We start from the raw sequence: 21,478 nt of genomic DNA on the forward strand, positions 1-21,478 counted from the left end.
GATGCATAATTAAATGCATTCTTGTGGAAATGAGATTAAGAAGTTCATCCCAGCAGGATCTTTGTATATTTTTGTTTTTGAGAACCAATGGTAGCTAATAAGCTAGCTGTAAGGCTAATTGAATTGCTCAGATGTTTCATCATAACCATTAATTTCTTACACATTGACAGGGACTGTGTCGTTTTTAAAATAATGGCTTAAGGCTTTTTATCACTAAAATATGTTGCTTTTCTTTCCACATCAAATTCCTTTTATCACAGCAGGCCGTAGAGACTACAATTAGAGTAGAAATATTGAAATACATTAAAATCACATCTGAAGGACTTCTGTATTTCTGACCTGGTGAAGCACTCATTCAGAGCTAAACGGCACCACCTAGCTGTGAAACCTGAGCATGATGTCCATTAATTAAATGATACAGCCAAACATCTAGATTAAAAAATATATATATTGCGTTAAATAACACAATTACATCTTCAATTATTAAAAACATGTACTGACTCAAGCTCTTTGAAGAGGAACTTGTTATTTATTCTTATGGAGCATTAAACTGGACATGTTTGAGTTTATGGTCCAAACATGTAATTTTACATTCACCTAGATAATTATTTGTAACACTTCACTATATTCTGATATTTTATTGATAAACAAGCAATATTTTCTTCTAAAAATAATACAAATATACTCTTAAATGTTTGTTTCATTGCAATCCTGAATAACTTATGTGCATCAGCTGAGGTGAAAGTAAAGAAAACATCAATCATCATCAAATCAAAACGTCCTTACACACAGTTACTTTAAAAATGATTTTATTTATTAATACAGTGGTATACTTAAAATTGTGTTGCAGAGGAGAAAAAAAAGTCAGCCACACGTGAAGAGCTAATATCCAATTAAAGCCGTGTTATATCTAAAATAAAAATGGTACTGGTGTGCCATACATCATATATCGTCTATTAGTACAAAAATACATTTAAGGGCACACGATACAGCATCCAGTATCACAAATCAATGAGGGGTTTTGAGAGCACACCCTTTTTAAAAGAACAAGTTTTAAATGTATTTTAGCCCAAGCACTTTTCTGATCCTTTACAGAGCCGTAAAAATACCTTTTTTGTGTGTGACCTTAACATAATGTGAATATATTGGTAGAAAAGACGTGATGTATTATTGTTAGGTTACAAGTTCCAAGGCTCGAGGGTATATCCAGAATACAAAGATTACCACGTTTACTTTCTTCCACTTTTAAAAACATGTTTTCTCTAAGTTTTATACAAAAAAGAAAGACATACAAAAAGTTCATTTACAAACAAAAGAAACAAGGCAATATGCTAGTTTTATTTACAGCCACTTCTTTTCAGTTTTTTTTCTTTTTTAAGTAATGCATAGCAGATAAAAGAAGAGCATACCTTTGTTATCCTTTATAAACTGTTATTGTGTGCTACATCCCAAGTTCATTTATACAGTGGGCTCACAGACGAATGGCAAAACAAATGACAGTATACCATAATTTATCATAACTTATGTTGGTTTTCTCTCTTAATGAAAAGTGAATAATCTGCAGATAAGGCATCACTGCTTATTTGTGTGTGAGTGCAAGAGCGCACAGAGCGAAGAAGGAAAAGGAGAAGAGCTAGAAAGAGAGAGATTGCTGGACCTGAGTAAAGAACATGCATAGATCTCCCTCAGGCTGGAAGGAGAGACGTGGTTCTCTGTAGGAAGTTAAGCTACAAGATATCACTGTAGAAAAAGGAAGCGTAAAGGAAGAACGTCTCTGCAAAGTGTGCTGCTTGGGTTTATTTCCAGCTCATGTTTTACCATCTCCTTCAACAGATATCTGAACCTCTTAACTTCACGTCTCAAACCTTCATTACATTTCCTTAGTGTGGGAAAACATGGAGATACATGTTTGTATTTAGTCACCTGAACTGAAAATAAAGATGTTGACTGGTATTTGAATTTACGAGTACATTTTTTTTGTTTATCTTTTCTATAGTACTATATATACTGTATGCATATATAGTATAAATATACCAACACAGATTTTTGAAGCATGTATGCTGCCTCAAAAGTCATCCAACTATATTCATGTAAAAATTACATTAAACATCACTTTACTATATATATATATATATATATATAGATATATAGTGTCAATCCTCGGTGGCATGCATCCATGGTTTCATTTCACATCAAAACTTCATAACTGGGGGAGGGGGGGGGGGGTGGGAGTTTAAAGAACAGCTTGTAACGCTCATCAGTGTCTCGCCTTCATCCATGTGTGCAGTAAACAGCACTGGGTCTTCTTCATACTCCATGATGTAGTGTGTGTGTGTTGGGAGTGCATCTGTTAGTGTGTGTGTGTGTGTGTGTGTTTTTTACGTGTGTCCATCCTCTTCTATTTATCCCCATGGTTCCACATTCAGTAACATCACAGCTGATGGTCCGTCCTTAAAAGTGGTCGATGAGCACAGAGACACAGTTGGCTCCCACCAGGTAGTTGGGGTCTCCGGGGAGAGACTTGTTCTGCCAGCTTTTTGGGTCACCTGCAGACAGATGGGGGGGGGGGGCGATGAGTTATAACAGCTGCTTTTGAAAAATGAGCTGTAACGCATTTCACAAGCACTATTATCTGAAAAATCTATTGTACAGCACTGAGCTTGATCGTATCTATCGTCTCCGAGCCATGTGAAGTAATCTCACATGGCTTGGTGGCCTATAAAAGCAAGTCAAAGTGATTTCACATTTTTCTTGAATGTCCATGGCCTCTTGCCGGCCTCAAATTAAGCCTCCGTTACTGTGAGGTCCGAGTTTAATTACAATTATAAACATACAGGTCTGTGCCAAGAGGAACGTTCCACTAATCAATCAGAGTAAGCAGAGCCAGCTCGGCACCGCTCCATCGATACCGTGTATGCTAAAAGTGACCATATAAACACTGACTCTGACTCTAGCACTAAACTCAGGGTCCTAATGAAGAGGTACATGTGAGCAGAGGACTTTCTTCAACCTGAAACTGATCAAGATTTGATCAGCGTTTAGTCACTGCCTTCTCATGAGCACATACTGTTGGACTCTCATAACTCATTTATTTTTTCCTTCTAGGTTTATTGTAACAGGGTTGACAGTTTGATCCCTTGTGAAAATAAAATTGCTATATAAATGCAGTCAGAGGTGCAGCGTTACTGATTCATTGGGACTGAGAGGGAGCCTGACCCTATTTGCTGACATCTCTTTCGTGGTGTGAAACTAACTCGACTTTGTTTCCTTCTTAGATCAACTCTAAAACAACTACACATTAGAAGTAACCTTGTCTGCAAACATCCTTTGCTCCCGCCTCTGGTGTAGCTTTAGTTTTGAGCTGTATTGGATGCTGGCTCAATGAAAAACAAAACTACTCACTGCCAGCCTGCCTTTAGAGTCTCACAGCCTCTATGAGAGAGGTAAAGTAGCCGAGAGACACTAATCAAGTGTGCCAAAGCGTTCATCTTCAGAACTTCAAATAGCCAGCTGCTTCTGCCTTATCATTTCTTTGATGTCTGCCTGTGAAGCAGCACCTAACACGAATAAGTGGGACTGTCCTTTGGTTCCTCAGGCGAGGAGAGCACAGGTCACATGTAAAGTTGTCAGAGCGGTAATCGAAAGTCAAAGGAGACTTTCATTCAGCATTGTTGAAAATGTCAGCAATAACTGCGAGGAAATCTGAAAGAGTAGTTGGGAATCTTTTTCGGATAACTTTTGCTCACATAACATTAAAACAAAAGGTCACAACTCAGTATGTTAAAAACAGTCCGGACTATAATAACTATGAAGACATTAAAGGAACCCTGTGAAGTTTTCATGTTTAGCGTTGCTTCCCAAACCGCATTGTGTGTATACTTACCGTCATTTTAGCTATTGATTAATCTTCTTGAAGTTAATCATTTGGACGTTAAAATATTTAGCCTACCAGTTTCTAATGTGCCATGTTCACATTCCTATTGTCCAAATCCACCCACTTGTATTCAGTGTATATGTTAACAGTGTAAAGCAGCAAATCAGAGACTGTTTCAGAATTGAGGAAAAGATTCATCATTTGCCAAAATAGTTACTGAATCATTTTCCGACTACCCATCAATTAATCAACTAATAGTTTTTACGCTAGTGTATTCTCAAGGCTTAGTGCGAGGTCCACATAATTACATTTTCTGAAGCTTTCAGCCGTATCTTGTGACCTTTATTAGCAGATAAGAGTTTGCTCCATCTGAAGGTTAAGACCACAAAAAGCGTCCGAAAGCTCCTAAACATGTCCAGTAAATTGAGCTTTAAGGTCACCGATAAAGATTAAAGCTACATTTTCAAAGCCATTCAGTTTCAATAAAACCTGCGTCGTTCATAGCGATGCTTCCTGTGCATCGGGTAGTAGACTTTGTCTCCTGCTGAAGCATCACTTTCTGGGATGATAATACTAATAATAATAATAATACAGTTTGTTTTTGTGCATCCTGGGAATGTGGAAATAGAGCATGGAATACAAACCTACCCACCAGCCCTGGGGATCAATACGTATGACAGAAACAGGCACCACACTTATCAAAACATTATCTCCAGACATGGTCAAACCCAAAAGACTGCATAGAATATGAGATATTTGGACATTATTCAATGGTAGGGCGTTCAACGTTAACAGTTATTTGACAGTATCTAATTTCAGCCTTTACGTATATAAAGTGATCATCTACAGAATAACACAGTATCCATAGAAGGGAGGAAGGAGCAGAGAGTTGTTTATAGAGAGAAGCAGAGTGAGAAGGAAAGCAGAGAAGGGCAGGAGGAGGCCAGAGAGTGGCCTTGCGAATAAAAGGATTACGACGCAGGCCGATAATCCTCCCACAATTCAGCGGGACAACAGAGTGAGCTCACATCTCATTCAGCCCTGAAAGTCTCATCCTTAAAATGAGGCTAATTAACAGCTAATCTCGACGACTGCCAACATCACCACTGGTTTGGAAGAAGAGAGCGACTTTGTTAAGAAAGGGGAGAGGGGGAATTAGATCTTTTATTTAGCTTTAATACTTTCACAGCAGGAGCTCAAATGAACCAGGGTTATTTCCCTAATGTCTGTTTTCTCAGTCACATGACACACTACATGGTGATATATTTGAAAGGGTTTAACTTGGCTGTGACTCATTGTAATGATCTGTGCAATTTGTCCATACATTACTGATCATTTCAAGTCTAAATATAAATATCGACTTTACAGACAGTATTCTGTTCTGTGGTTTTGGACATTTCTTGGCAGTTCTTTATTAGATGGATGAAATCTTTTATACTGTACTTTATCAAATCTCAAAAACAGATATTAGATTTACATTTTTGAGTAGATGTAGCAGCAAGATAACCATTTACTGATGGATATTTTACAGCTAAATATGTATATTTGCCTGAATCCTCTCCTGCAGCCCCTGGGAGCTGCATATGGTTTGACTATTTCATTATTTCCACTTCCTTGTTTTCCAATCCAAGACTGAAGCCAGTCTTATAGATGCATTTACAAAAACATAAATGTTTGAGTCACCTGAAAGCAACCTTGAATAATGAGAACACTAAGGAAGATGGAAGCTACATTTAGAGAGCTATATTTTGACGTGGTGACGTTTCACAGTTTTGAAGGATACAATACAGGCATTATTGGTCATGACAGTGTTTCAGTTTCCGGAGCATCTATAAAAGCTGTTCTTCAGGTCGGGATTTGGGTGGCTATGTGAGAATAATCACTCAGAGCAGCATGCATTACACTTCTACCTGATGGAAAAATGATTATACAGCCAAGTGTTTGATGCATGAATGTTAAGTGAATGTAGAGAAACTTGTTAAAATGATTAAAGAAGTGAGAAACAAGAGTGAAATACTGCAATTAAAGCATGTCAAAGCAATGAGGAGCCCTAGATCAGGACACCAAATGAAGAAAACCAGTGATACAGTGATTGTGAGTTAACTAGTGTGAATGATGAAAATGAATCAACTAAAGCAGTCAATTATGAAAAAAAGATTTTGCCTCTAGATTGGTTCTCAGATGTTTAGAGTGACCAAAATGTAGATTTTTTTTTAATGAAGAGAACCAAAAGTAGGGGTAAAATCTACAAATAATAATTAAACAGTGACCCACAACCCAAAAATTGTCACACAGCCAGCCCAAACGACCCCAGAAGAACAGAGAGAGCACAGCATACCCGACGAGGAGTCGGAGGATTTTAGAGCAAAAGACCAACCATCAGGGGTCATAGACGCACAGTGAGGTAAGCGCAGCTCCACAGGCTTCAAGAACTTGAGGCCATGAGGTCCACACATCACCAGAGGGCTGAGCAGAGTCTCTCCTGGGAACACAAACACACATTCAAGACCATTAAAGTTAACACATAAGCAGGTCTCAAATGCACTTGGATTAGGACTACTGTTCATGTTCTTTTTTTCTTCTTCTTTGTACCGTTTCTGTTCTGAATTGATGTAAAGCATCTTTGAGCATTAGCATAAGCGCTATCAAAATCCCATGTATTATTATTATTATAAATGCAATTTCTACCCCCACCAACAGTGCTGGTAGGCTTCGTATCACTGGGAATATCTACGAGCTGTTAGTTAGCACAAGCAGATCAACTTTAAAAGGTTCCCTATTATACTGTTTTTCATCAATATATTATAAGTCTCAGATTGAAGTGTTTGGCTCCAAATACCAAACAGATCATTGCAGCATCCCATAAACCCCTCTGTTTCAGCCCTGTTTCAAAAGTGCTGATTCTCTGTCTGTTACTTTAGATGAAAATAAGGAGCCCCTCCCCACGCCCCTCTGAGAGATATTTGGTTAAAAAGAACACAATGGTGCTCTAGGAGGAGATTCAGGTGATAAGGTGGGGGGGTTACCTTGGTTTGTTATTGGCTAATGGTTACACAAGCCAACAAAATCGTTATGACATCATAAAGTGGCCAAAATCTGATCAGCTCATTTTCAGAGAGGTTTTTATATAAATGGATCAGGACAAAAAGTGAGCGAATCTTTTTTCCTGATACTTTCAGAATCTCTTTGCACAGAGGGGACACATGTTTATGTATAAAATACATGAAAAAGTGGATTTTGCATAATAGGTGACCTTTAAGACACTGGTTTCAAAAAGCAAAGATAAAATTCAGTGGCCCAAGAAAACTTATTTTTGATCCTTTCCTCATTGATTACCTTTCTCCTTGTCGAGTGGCGGCAGGATGCTGTTGTCCCTGCAGACCTTGAAGTAGATCTCCTGCTCCACACCTTCAGGGATGGCGCCCTGCGGGATAATAATGCTGACCCCTGTCTCGATGGAGCTCAGGACGCCTCCGTTAGAGTTGAAGATACCTCGTGCTGTTGCCACCACAGTGTGGCCCTCGTCTTCATCCTCATCATCGTCAAGGGCACTGGGGCTAAAGGGCGGATATACCTTTAATTTCACACTCTCATATCCAACAAAAACTGTTGATTTGAGCTGCAGTGGGACGGAGTCTCTTACCTCACAGGGATGGCCTTGGGCACAGCGTTGATGTTGTTGTGCTGGTTTTTGGAGCGGTGGTCCATAGTGCGTGTGAAAGTGTCCAGGCCGCTGTCATGGTCTATGTTCTGGGGCTGGGGGGGGGTCTGAGGCTTTACAGTGCTAGAGTTCTGGCCCTGTGGTAAATACAAGAGGGTTGTGTGTTAGACTGGAGGTAAAAAGAGCAGCTATATGAAGAGCTTGGGTTATTTATGTAACCAACAACAATCAAATTAGTACTAGTTTCTCATTGTGAACCCAGCATACTCGGTATAAAACGTGTAAGATATGTGCATAGCTCCCAACGATGAAGAATTGACACAGGAGGAAAGAGAAGGCAAAATACTTCCCGTTTCAGATTGCTAACAATTCCAATAATTTAAAAATAAATCCTTTTGGCTACTTGGATACCTTGTGTATCAGTTATTAGAGGACAATCTGTTCTAAGTACAATGTACAACATTTAAGTTTAAAAAAAGTGAATTCCACATAGATAAATGCCGGTAAAGAATTGTAAAAGTAATTGAATATGCAGATAAGTCAGTATTAGATCTGAGGGCTACAGATCTTATATCCCCCCCCTTGTTTCATCACTTATTTGACCATCTTTAGAATGCTGCACTGAAATGCTCCTCTGCCTACCTTGGGAGCGGTCTCCGGCTTGTCGTTGGGCAGGAGGTTGTGGTTGAACTTAGGACTGTCGAACATGCGCGCAAAAGGCTTGGCAGACGTGGTGTAGGGCTTGGGAGTGTAGCGGTTGTAGCTGGTTGCTGGTGGAGCCGTTTTTGGAGGATGTTCACTTGTGCCGTTAACCGGAGACTTCTCAGGGAAGCTCTTGTGAGGCAGGAAGTTGGCCTGCGCAGTGTTGGCTGTGGGAGAGACACGAGGGTCAGACAAAGAGCTCTGCAGCGTCTCTCAGTACACAGATAGATCTTCATGTGATTACAATATTGTATAATATGCTATTCCCTCTCTCCTTTGACAGAAGGCAGTACATGTTTACCTTCAGGTGCGGGTTTGGGCAGTGTGGCGGGTGGCAGAGTAGGCATCACCTGGGGAATTGGTTCGTATTTCTTCTCCACTGGACTTGGTTTCTCCACTGACTCCGTCCTATATCACATGACCAAAACCATCAGTACAAGATATAAAGTAAAAAGGAACAAAGACATTCATCATAAAAGCATAAAGGATGTGATAATTGAAGGAAAAGGCATGATCATTTAATCTAAGAAGATAAAGCCAACGATGTTTCATTAGAATATTATATGTGTGGGAATGTGGATGTGGCTGAGCATCACCTGGAGTAGTTGTTATTTGTTTGTGCTTGTGGCTGGGCTTTGTTAGGACCGGTCTGAAGCCTGTCAAAATACGACAGCTGTTTCCTGTAGTAGTCCTCGTCCTCGTCTGGGTTGTAATGGTTGGAGCGCACGATGTCATCAGCGACCATGGATGGAGGCTGCTGAGGCCCTGGGGCTCTGGGATAAGAGAGTCAAAACGGTTCAACACAGGCTGAGATGGTGAGAGCAGAGCAGGAGGAGAATATATTACAATGACTAAAGGACAATGGCCAATGGTGTGAAATGAAAGTGACTTATTACAGTTGCATTTAGGCAAGCTTACCTAAAGGTCTTCTCTTGATCCAGGTTGCTCAGAGAATTTGCTTTTGGGATGACTCCACCTGCTTTCAAAGGTATATCGGCTGCCTGCAATAGCAAAAGCAATGAACCTTATCAGTAGGATAACAAATGATGAATATCCACTTCCAAATTGCTTATTTAGCAAAAAGATAAAGAACAAATGCACAATTTAAGCCCACTAGTAACAATTGCAACATTTTATAATTTAACTGCAAAACAGTTTACCTTGTTCCCAGAAGACTCTACTGCCACTCTATCCACCGACACGGAGCGCTTGTTCTCAAACATCTTGACCCTCGTCAGGACCGACTGTGCCCGGGCGGCGGGTTCGTCTTGCAGATCTCTGGCGGGGAAAGGATTCGGAGGATCGGCAGGCGAGGGTGAGGGGGCCTCTGCTTTGGGAGGGGGTGTGGGGCTGCTTGCAGAGTTCACAGGAACGGGGTCATACTGCTGAGGTTTGTAGCTCTGCTGTTGTGCTGTTGGTCCCGGGTTATAAGCCGGCCGCTGGGCAGTGGGGTCCGGGGAGTGGGCAGCCGAGGGGTACGCGTTCAGGTGAGAATCCTGGTCGTAGTGCATGTCGGACCCCGAAACAGGGGGTGGGGGGTCATCATAACGGACAGGAGCTGGACCGGTCGGTTTGCCGTAGCGAGGCCGCCCGTCAAATCCTTGCTGAGGCGGGGGCTCGTCGTAGCGGAGAGGGGGGGTGTACTGGAGGTCAGGGCTGTCCCCGTATGGCAGGCGGGGGTCGTAGCCCTGGGAGTTGGCAGTAGGGAGCGGCTGGTTGTACGGGTTCCACTGTTGCTGGTCGTAGTGAGGCACACTGTTCTCGTAGGGCAGGTTAGAGTCATAGTTGTTTCGGTGCTTTGGTTCTGGGAAGCCCCCTCCGCTGCTGACTCCACTGCTGCTGACATCATACCGGCTGGGGGGGTGGTCGTAATCTCTGTATGGCTGCTGGTCAGGGTGATATCCCTGCTGAGGGTTGTAAGTGACAGGCTTCATGCTGTGACCGATTCTTCCTGTGTTGTCTGGGATGTATGGATCCTTCTGGTACATCTACCAAACAAATAAAACACAATGAATAAAGTTAACAACAGCACAGCATCCTAATACATCAAATGTGTAGTATGAAATAAGCCGACATACAAAATCGGTTAAAGAAAAGGAGAATATTAAAATAATTGTGTTGAAATTAAGTGCAGAAGAAGAAACAAGAAGGGAACGACCTGAAATAGAGAAACTGAGAGGGAGGGGTTACTGGTCAGGTAATACACAAGATTAAATAGAAATCGCAGCACAGCCAAACACCCAATGCAGCGTAAACACATCACAATGTACCACTGCAGCTCCAAATTAAAAACAAAAGTTGTCCAGAACCACATCAAAACAATGGGATGCATTTTACTTGTCTGAACTGACAGAATTTGAAAAGAATTGCAGTAACGTTATGTCATAGAACGTCTATCGATCATTTGACTTATAATTTGGGGTACTGCATAGACAAGTGAAAATGTCACCCACTGTCTTGGCGCTATTATAAAGGCAAATCAGACATCCACAATAATATATAACATTACAAGAAAATACCCATTGTAAAAAAAACATGAAAAAGTCCTGATAATTGAGAAGTAACCATTGATTATCCATCCAGAGTATTTTTGTTTCTTGGCTATGGCTACATTTTAAACGCAGGAAAAAAAATAATACATATAAAAATGGTTGGAAAATGAATGGCTACTTTTACAAGAACACAATCTGCACTAATAAAAAAACACAAAGTTGAGTTGTTAACAGAGAATAAAGGCAAACGTATTGCAGCCATGCAGAGAGGATAAGCAACAGTGAGAGCATCAGGATTCTGCTCCCACACATGTAGGCATGTCAGCGCAGCCTCACCTCCAAGCCCACTGTTGTTTACCAGCATTTACTCCGGCACATGCACACACAAACACACGCACAATTACGCCCACACACACACACACACACACACACACACACAACACACACACACACACACATCTCTGTCTCTTCTGGGCAGCACTTTGGTCAGCGGACATGCAGGGCGGAAGGAGAGAGAGAGAGAGAAGCGTGGCAGCAGAGGAGGAAGAGGAGGACAGGCAGCAGCAGCAGCAGCAGGAGGTCTGAGCGGCTGAGCCGAGCCGGGCCACGGAGCGTCCGGGGGGGGAACATGGATACCTTTGTTTCTGAACCGGCCAGTCCAGACTGTAGAGGCTCTGGTGAGACGCTCTGAGGGGCTAGCTCAGGGGTGGGCATCCTAAGTGAGCCCGCCTCTGGGTCGGGGCTTGGCGGGCTGACAGGAGCTGCAGGAGCCTCGTCAGGGCTCACCCCCCCTACAGTTTTTACAGTAACGTCGACAGCAGGGGGCAAAGTCTCAGCCAGGGGCTCAGGCTGCGGGGGGACGCTAGGGACGGCAGCGGCCTCTGCTTTCTGTGAAGTGGTTCAGAAATGTTTAATAACACGTGCTGACACTACGGTACAATACTAACAAATGCTACTAGCGTCACAGCATTCTATATCGCTCTGCTGCTCACTTACACCAATCTGCCAATCACCCACCTCCACATTAAACAATAGCTGTAGGTCAACCAATGTCATGCGAGAGTTAGGAATTAGCAGCAGGACAAGTTTTCATTGTTAGAGTATACTAATTCGATTTTAATTCTACGGTTACAATACAGTGGCTTCTTTTGTTTACCCCTTTTATATTCATCAACACATCATTAGACGACAAACGGGTGTTGATTAATACATTTCACAGGTACACTGGATTAACACTGGTAATTCCAACATGCACATAATACTTTGTCTTGTTGTTTCGTCACAGTCCCGATCACAGGTAAAACAAGGGTAGGAAGTGCACATAGGTGAGTACTGGTACAGACAAACATATGTTTCTTTTCCCAGAGGCATAAGCAACAGTCACACCGATAAGACATCTTGTGGTAATACAGAATACAATAGTAACAGTAAAACTTATCTCCTTTTCAAAAATAAAAAAACACACGCTAACAAAGATCAATTTACAAACACATATAGGCAAATAGATAAAATAAATAATATCATAAATATAGATGTATATATATTATATATAATATTTATATATTGTGATAAATACCTGACCACAGAAGTTTTAATATTGTTTGGTAACAGTAGATACAGAATAACTGTAAAATTGAAAAAGTGCCTTCAATAGCGCCTCCAGAAAACCCTTCTAACGCAAACCACGTCCTCCAGACAACAGGGAAGACGTGCGGCTCTCAGAAACGCTACCTGCTGCGGAACCGGAGCCTTGAATCCTGCCGGGTCGATGCGGTTTCAGGGGGGTCGGCTGCACGGTGTGGAAGCTGGCGTAGCCGGGGGGCTCCTGGATCACCGGGGGGTCGTCGCGGACAGGTTCGGAGGAGCGGGTGATGGCCGGCTCGGCGGGCGGACCCACGTCGTCGTTCAGCGTCTCGTCCAGCTCCTGGTCGGTGTAGGCCCCGCCCTCTGTGTCCGTGTCCTCGTAGTCAGAGGTGTGGCGGCTGTCGGTGCTGTACATGGAGTACTCGCTGCCTGGTGCAGACAGGTAGGACAGGCGGTCGTCATGGATATCCAGGTCATCCTCAGCTGCCCCGTCAGCCTGGAAACAAAAGGAGAGAGAGAAAGGGGGTCACATCAAGAATGAGTCTGTTGACAGTTTGAATCTCTATGTTTTTCTGTGTACAAACAGATTTGATTTTGTTACATTTCAACAACGTCTTTGCTCGTGTATGTATGCATATGCATATACATCTGTCTTTGTGAAGCAGCTTGGTGCAAATCCTGTTTTGTTTTAGAGTTTTATGTAAATGAAATACAATTGTCTACATTTCCAGTCTACATGGTTTGTGTGTGTTGGTCTTACCTTGCCCTCTGAAACCCACACCAGCTGGTTCTGCTGCTGCTGGATGATCTCCTTCAGAGCTCCAAACCAACCATCATTCATGTTGTTCAGGTTAATGGTAGCTGAATACAGACAGAGGAGAAACACACATCTCTCAACATATTTTCAATTGACAATGAAGTACAGCAACAGCAGCTTCATAATTAAAAAGTTCATTTGAGACATGAACTGTACACAATTATCTTCTTCATCAAAGTGATCACTAAACAAATTGTGCTTTTATGGGCTTTTATAAAACGTCCCAGTTTCTCCAGGTCCAAATCAATTAGTAAATGTATTTTTGATAAATGTAAAAAATATCCCAGCTTTCTCTCTTCACTAGTTCTATATAAAGTACAGACAGTATAACATTATTATGAGACTTGGATCTGAAAATAACTTTCAAGGATATGGGTGTTGAGGTTACATTGCAGCTTGTTGCATTATAGTTATGGGAAAGTTGATTATGTGAAGTTAATGTTAAAAAAACATTAAAGAAAACTCTCTAGGGATTCTCTAATATCTGTTTCACCCACAGATGCTTCTAAAGCATGGTCACACCACCTCTCCTGACAGAGAGACATTTTGAGGACGGGCCCTGGGGGTGCGCTTGTGTGACAGTCAGTGCTGAACCAGCGTTTGTTAGGAATCTGACAGAATAGGGCCAGGCAGCGGAGCCACAGCCTCTAACGCTGCGAAACTCAATTGTCAACTGCCTTTTGAAAAGTGTCAATGCTGGCTGTGAAATCTCCACCACACCCCTCCTTTTGTTTGGAGCCCCAATCCCCCCCCATCCCCTCTTTCCCGCTGGACTCACTGGTGAAGAGGTGGTGGTTGTTCTTTCTTAATTTGTGGGATCGCTCAAAGAGCTTCCTGGCGCTCTTCCGAGACTCGGGGCAGAGGCGGGTCCTCATGTGCTTGACGCCCTGCTTGGTGTCGGGGTTGAGGAACACCACAATGGGATACCACTGAGCGTAGTTCAGGCGGTCCACTGCGTTAGGGGTGATGTCCAGCACCGCATGCTTGTCCTAAAAACACAGAAAACAAAAAGAACAAAAACATAAATGAGTTTGTTTCCATTTTGTGAGCACTTCCTTTATTGAAATGTAGGGACAGGACGATCAGAGATACATGATATTCACATGATACTATCATGTGAAATGTATCAGGATGATAAAGAAATACAATGATGTGACCAATTTTCCAGTTCTTGTGAGGGTGGGGGGATTATGTTTGTTTTCTTATATGTAACAAATGAGAGAGAGTAGTGCAATTTCCTGTAATAAGAAAACCAAAACCAGGAAATGTGAAAAATAGTTGTATTGTCTGTTAAATCTGCACTCCTTAATAAAGAAATAAATAAAAAAACCTAAAGATGTTTTTACATATTGGGTGCATCAGATCTTGAACCATTGTAAGAAGTCAGCTCATCAGTCTGGATTTAAAGTGAACCTGCAACCCTATAGTTCACAAGGATGCAGTACGGACACCAGAGGGCAGCAGTGAGCCGTGCCAGTCATCGTGGCTCGCAGCCATCTTTTCATTATCATAACAAATCTGTAAAAAGATGTTCATGTCTACATGTCATCAGCATATCTAGTTTCTCACCCGGTCAATGATCTGTTTGATAGTGTGCAGGCGAATGATGCCGGAGTTCTTCTGGTCGGTTCCTGCATCCCTGGGTTCACTCTCTATGGAAGACAAATGGACAGAGTTACTGCATCATGTCAACACAAGAGAGAACAACAATAAAACCAAGCTGTGCCCCAATTAGACATCCTCGCAGCGTGCAGTTGTCGACTCCCATAAATAGAGCCGTTACAAACTGAATCAAAATCTCCGTATGGGAGAGGACAAGTGGACGTGTGTGAAAAAAGCTAGATAGTAAAGAAAAATGAGGAGAGCAGCCAATTCATGCAATAGTCATTCTGTATTTTGGTTAGGTTTGGGGAAATTAAATTCAGTGTTAAATGAATGTGTGCGTGCGACTGCATGTAACGGTACATTATTGTTCGGTAAATGTGTTATGTGAGAAACACCGACGTGAAATATGCACATACAAGAGCATGAGGGTCATTTCAGGATTAATGAGAATACACTGTCATTGTAAGCCTCAGGGATTTAGGCAAGGATGTGTACAGGGGTTTATGATTCACAAAAGGATAAGCAATGGTTTCCTGCCTCGACACACAGGTTCAGAAGAAGGAGATATGTCAACAGGGGGTAGAATAATAATAACAACAACAACACATCACAGGCTAGAATACATTTCTAATTTCTAATACAATCTATGATCTTACACAGCTATTAACATTTTAGAGAGGGCAGATATATATATCCATGCAACAAGTCAAGAATCAAGCGTGTACAGCAATGTTAAAATAATGTGTTGGGATTCAATTTCTGAGAATACACAACATTTGAAAGACCAATCTTTGAAAAGTCCTTCCATTTACACTCAGGGGCTTTTATGCAATCACTGCATCACACGCACAGAAACACACCACTGTCAGCTTTGTATAATGTGCTTTTGTAGATTAACATTAAAGTGGTGGTTTGATTGCAGTTGAGTGTAAGCCATTTCAAAAATCACATGTCATTCTGATACACCTTTGTTCCAGCATGTGCATGAACTTCATATCCAATATATTTACTGTATGGATAATGTGTCTGAATGCATAGTGTAGTCAGACTTATTTAGGATATAAACTTCTAAACAGCTTATATTTTGATCCCACTGCTGAGATACTTGATTATTTTATAATAGTATTATTATGTGTAATTATTATTGCATGTAATGTTTCATTGGCAAATAATAAGTATGAAAAGCATGACAATATGTCAACACATTTTGAACTACAGATAAACATAACATTCTTAGTCAATTTTACATTTGATGATTTTGTTATGATTCTGTTAAAAAGCAAAAACTCACATCTCAGGTTTTATTGCAAATTAAACGCAGAGCTTTACATGCTGCCTTGTTGTTGTTGTTGTTGTCTCCCTACATGATGCCATTAAGAGGGGAATAACACTGACTTTAACCTTAAAATGACTACTGTGTCTATTAAAGGATACGGCAGTCCCTTCCATTATCAACATGTAATATCACAATAACAAGCAGCTCCTTAGAGACTTACATTTGCATTCTTAAAAGTATTTTTTACTTTTAAGAATGCAAATGTAAGTCTCTAAGGAGCAAAACATTATCAGAAGTAGAACAAGTCTAAGTGTGTAAGGATGTGCAAAAGGTGATCTATGCTACTGCTGCTGACAATCTTTAATAGATGTGTTTTTATTTAGTTTTTAAAATATTAATTGTAGATTTCTTTCCCCCAAGAATAATATATGAACTGTATGATATTGCATATATTCAGTGTCAGGTCAGCAATTTACTTTATAGTCATGCTAATATATAACAAAGTAATTGTTATAACCAATTGCAGTGACTAAATGTGACTTCCTAAATCAAGTGCTATTCCCCCATGCACATTGTTTAAACCTCTATATGCCTATCTAGATAGCCACCAAACACCAGATTATCTCTCATTCACTAAATCAATGAAACAAATAAAAGTTGATGCACTATGTGACATACTTTCCCCTCCTTGTTGTTGTTGTGATTCTGAAAAGAAAGTACAGTTACACAAACATCACTGGAGTGGCGGGAATACACATCAATGAATGGAATCACTGTGTGTGGGTGTGTGCTGATTATGTGTGTGTACGTGCACTGCCTTGTGTGGCTGTGCACTTAAAGTCATTGAAATTCAATACTGAGTGTTAAAATAAATACCATACATTAAGGAGGGTTGCAATTTCATGAAGTAAGAGGCAGTGGATGAGGACTGAGAGGAGAAAGTGTGTGTGGCTCTGGGTGGTGTGTAGAGGAGTGTGTAAAATAAACAGAGATTAAGGAAGATGTTTTAAATAGCAGGACACAGGAGACACAACCTGACTAACCTGACCTACTAAAATAAATAAGGAATATGTAGTAGTAGTATTTGTAGCATATTCTGGAGTAAAGCAGATTACCATCTTAAAAAAATAAAGAATTGCTTGACTTTGTACTAAATATTTTAACAGCCAACAGCAGTCTATATACACTACTAAAGACTACATGGGGGGAAAACACCAACAATGTAACTTTTATAACAAGTGCTGGCCCCTCGTCTTATCCGACTCAGAATTCTTGAGATATGAGTCTCTATCTTTTTTTATGGTGAATGACTTAATTTCAAGTCGATTAGTCAACTTTCAACAGTATGTTGTTGTTCCTGTATTTGTTCACCTACAATCATTCAGTTTATAATAACTCCTTCTTATTCTGATCTCCAAAATCTCCCAGACTTCATAAGGTTGTTCAGAGGTGTGTAGACCTCAGTTTGCTATAAAAAATGTGGGGTGCATATTTATCAGATACTGACCACTACGGTGAACATTTGCTGAATGCTGACAACAGCATTCAGCTTTAGACATGTGTGATGTGTACACTAAGAGTGAGGTCTCCTATCTTTGTAAGACACAAGTGGGACCCTTTTCAACACATCAACATTGGAAGAGACGGTGATGTGTACTTTATCACTTACTTGCTAGTTCAAAGATGTCTGGCTCCTCCCTGGCCAGTTTCTCTCTGGCCACGTCTGCGATTGGCCCAAAGAGAACCACAGGCCTCAGGAACCCAGCTGCACACAAGCAAATCAGCATCATGGAACACTCACAGGCACAATACTTCATCCTCATACATCTGGATCACATCACAATCAGCGTTGTTCAAATGAGTAACTTTGTAATGCTTAGAGGTATGAAAACGCCGCTTTGTTAAAGGGCTGTAAAGGGTCTTGTGTTTTTGTAAATTCTCCCTAAATTAAAGTTTGAAAATATTTGGGAGTTGAGTGCGCCTAAAGTCTTCCTCGATGTACTCTTACCTTCCCTCAGCACCACCCTCTCGTAGGCAGGGAACTTGCTCTGGACGGGCTGGGCTGACAGGTCCTCCCTGCTCTTCCGCAAATTCCTCTTGGAGCTTCGCAGTCCTCTGAATCTCCAGAAGTCAGCCCTGTCCCCTCCTGGCGTTTTGGGGAGGGTGTACTGCACACTGGACAGCTGCTCCGCTCTGGACAGAGAGATGATGAATACGGTGTATCAGTATGAGTAGGGTCAGCTGTGAAATTCAGTTAAACTGCCATAAAGGCCACTTTGAGACTATTTCTCGGGCTGACTACTGTTTAGACAGAAATAAACAAGATGCTGCCAATGACATACCATTGTACACTACTGCATTGTTAATGGTTGTCAAACTGATTATTGAGTAGTTGCCATCATTGACCAAAGAAATGCTGACTACATTCTTAAAAGCCATTATATATTTAGGCTAATTGGTATTGTGTCTTGAGGGCTAGTACAATCTAATATATAGCTCAAAAGTGACGTCACAAAGTGCTAAAATATCACACGACTTAATGATTTGTCTGTGAATAGCAGAATGACAGGGTCAGCATTATGATGTCAGTAAACTCAGAACTTTGCATTGGTTATTTTCCCAAGATGTTAACACAGATAAGTGTTATTTACACAGTTCAGCGTTGCTCCGATTGGTTCATGTTTGATAGAACTTAAGGCAAGAGTCTGCAGTGAAATCTCTGGCCTGACACATTGGCTAGCTTGGAGAATAACTCGTGTTTATTGGATTTTATTATTATTGAGCAACGATATGTTGCATCATTTAAAACAATATTTTTGAGTTCTTGCTGTTACTTTAAGGATCTTTGTTTTGAAAGAATATCCAGGGAGGCAAATCTATCTTGGCTGAGAAGCTGGAAATATTGCACAAGGCTTTTGTACGAGATATAAAAGCATGCAACACGTGGAAATCTAGGACTTTGAGGAATCTGTGTGTAAACACTGTGAGCAGCTGCTGAAGGCTGTGGAGACATGATGATCTATACTTCATATCCTCACACACACAGAAAGCCTTCAAAAACCTCACACACTAGTCCTTATAAAAGCATTAACCTGACATACAGGATCTGTTCAATACGACCAGTTTTAAAACACTTCCACAAATCATCATAAATGTGTAAAATCTCATTTGTATGTGCTCCTGAATCCTTCCTTGCTACTCACTGATGAGTGTATCTATTTCTGTACCTCCCTTGCCCATTCATAAAGTGCCAGGACACGCTCTACAGGATTTAAAGGTGCGACCTAAAGCGTAGTGTACCTGTTCTTGTTGGGGATGATTCCCCTCTCCACTTCCTGATGGTTCTTGCCAATACGGATAGCGAGCCAGGAGCCTAGTTTGCCATTGTAGAGCGTATCTACTACACGGAACACCTCGCCCTTGTTGAAGCTCAGCCCGTACGGTGACTCTTTTTCATATTCAAAATGGGTCCGAATGTAGAAGGAGTCACCCACGTCCGATTCCACTATCCTGCGGTACACTGAAGAGAGAGCAAATGACATGGATGATTAATCCACCTTATAAATGTTCTGCCTTTGATGTCTGGTGATGTTTTTTCACAACTAACAACGTCATTAATACTGTGGCCACTCACCATCCTTCTTCTTCTGGGCCAATATAGTCACTTCTTCTCCTTTTGGGAGATCCAGCAGAAACAGCACAGCCTCCTCCCGGATTATGTTAGCAAAGTCCACATTGTTCACCTTCAGATGCATAACAGAAGACGTACACGTTATTCATTTGCATTATGGACCATCATACAAAGAAGCAAAGTAAACTCTTATTCTTGTGTTATAGCATGCCAACTTTACCCTACCAAGTTTGAAAGAAAACTGTAAAATGCTTCACAGTGGTTGAAAGCTACTAAATGATATCATTCTCCCCCACTGTTTTTCCACATTAAACAGCTTCCTTTTTTTAATTAGTTGCCAAAGATAAAAACTTTAGCAGTGAATACTTTTTGGATTTCTCACAGAATAGGAACACAGGAAAAGAAAAACTAGTTGTTCCAACAGAAGCAGGCCGATGTATTCCCCCTACAAGGGAGCAGCCTCCTCCTCCTCACCTCCTGCTGCTGTCCCAAACACAATAACTGCTGTTTATTGACTCTGCTTGAGGGGCAGCAGGGGAACCAGAAACACATGGACTGAATCACTGAACCTCAGAAAGACACTTTTATCCTTCCCAGAAACAGACGAGCTTGACGTCTTTATCTCCACGAGCACACCGTGACCAAAGGGAAACCATCTAAAGATGGAAAACAATGTCCTGGAAGTCTCCAATGTCTGTTTGTACAGTGCAGAGAACACACACACACAGGCACACACAGGCACAGAAAGAAATCTATGCTGTGGAATTAAAGGAACACAAGATTCACTCATTAAGAGAAGGAGGAGATACAGTAACAAACAGCTTAGTCTGTCAGAATAAAGCAGTCCTTAAATGTTTATGACATGTGTAGCTACGTATACAGCCTCATCTGAGCAGTACACTACACTACAGAGCTACACAGCATTATACAAAGCAGGTGAAATGCTGCGTTGTTGTACAAACATGTCAGAATGGATCTCTGACATTAAGAGGTTTCCATCATCGCATCAACAATGTTACTCTAGTGTTCAGTGAGACAGAAAGTCAACTGTTCTGAGGTCAGAGTGCAAGAACGACCTCTATTGTGTCTTCACATTGAAAACAAGGGGGGTTTTGACACGAGGCACAGCCTGGAATGACTCATGGACTGACGAATACATTGAGCTGTATTCCCAAGATCTCTTCACACAGAAATACAACCATTGTGGCCATTGGGTCACATAGCTTCACCACTGATTAGCTAAGTTAGTGTGGGCTGCTACTGCTCATCTATTCCCACAATAACACCAGATGTTCTTCTTACTCATACATGAGAAATGGGAAAAAAGAATCAAAGGTAATAGTTTCAACAACAAAAAAACGCCCGGGACCTGGTCTTTAGCCACAGTTAAGCTTTATATCTGCTTGTGACTTTTAGAATGAACACATACACTATGTTTACAAAATGTAGAAGTTATTGAGGGAATTCTGGTTAAACGAGGAAATTATAGAACACATTTACACACCCATGGTTACTGTGTAATATGTGTGTAGCAACAGAATTCTTCCTTATTACCCGAACACTGTCAATTGATTTAAATAGGGCTGACATATTTGATAAATGACAGTGTAGGCAGAGGAGTTTTTAGTTTATATCAGAGCGCTTTGACAGATGCAATTACAGGATAGCTTTTACAGAATTTGAAAAAAAATTCACTTCAGCAAACTTTAATTAAATTAATCCAGATTTATTTTTACTACACTGTTCAGTTATTTTTAACTAACTCTAAGCGACAACTGATGAACTTTCCTTTGTGATATTCTTCCACTATGAAATACACACACACACACACACACA

The 21,478-nt window shown here is 41.1% G+C and overlaps 1 protein-coding gene across 1 annotated transcript in view; it reads right to left on the reverse strand.

Annotated features, from left to right (window-relative positions):
• Positions 1-792: 792 nt before the first annotated feature.
• The window catches only part of tjp1a (tight junction protein 1a), a 102,011-nt gene continuing 81,325 nt past the window's right edge, over positions 793-21,478 (reverse strand). Inside the window, 20 exon segments of the mRNA XM_034217388.1 lie at positions 793-2,546; positions 6,213-6,356; positions 7,211-7,431; positions 7,518-7,672; positions 8,178-8,404; positions 8,539-8,645; positions 8,834-9,010; positions 9,156-9,238; positions 9,398-10,225; positions 11,366-11,617; positions 12,461-12,505; positions 12,507-12,809; positions 13,074-13,174; positions 13,909-14,119; positions 14,700-14,782; positions 16,690-16,716; positions 17,681-17,776; positions 18,020-18,204; positions 19,312-19,531; positions 19,646-19,754. Of these exon segments, the coding sequence (XP_034073279.1) occupies positions 2,452-2,546; positions 6,213-6,356; positions 7,211-7,431; positions 7,518-7,672; positions 8,178-8,404; positions 8,539-8,645; positions 8,834-9,010; positions 9,156-9,238; positions 9,398-10,225; positions 11,366-11,617; positions 12,461-12,505; positions 12,507-12,809; positions 13,074-13,174; positions 13,909-14,119; positions 14,700-14,782; positions 16,690-16,716; positions 17,681-17,776; positions 18,020-18,204; positions 19,312-19,531; positions 19,646-19,754 (3,669 nt within the window). The 3' untranslated portion in view covers positions 793-2,451.

Source organism: Gymnodraco acuticeps, unplaced genomic scaffold, assembly GCF_902827175.1.
Source record: "Gymnodraco acuticeps unplaced genomic scaffold, fGymAcu1.1, whole genome shotgun sequence".
Taxonomy (NCBI): domain Eukaryota; kingdom Metazoa; phylum Chordata; class Actinopteri; order Perciformes; family Bathydraconidae; genus Gymnodraco; species Gymnodraco acuticeps.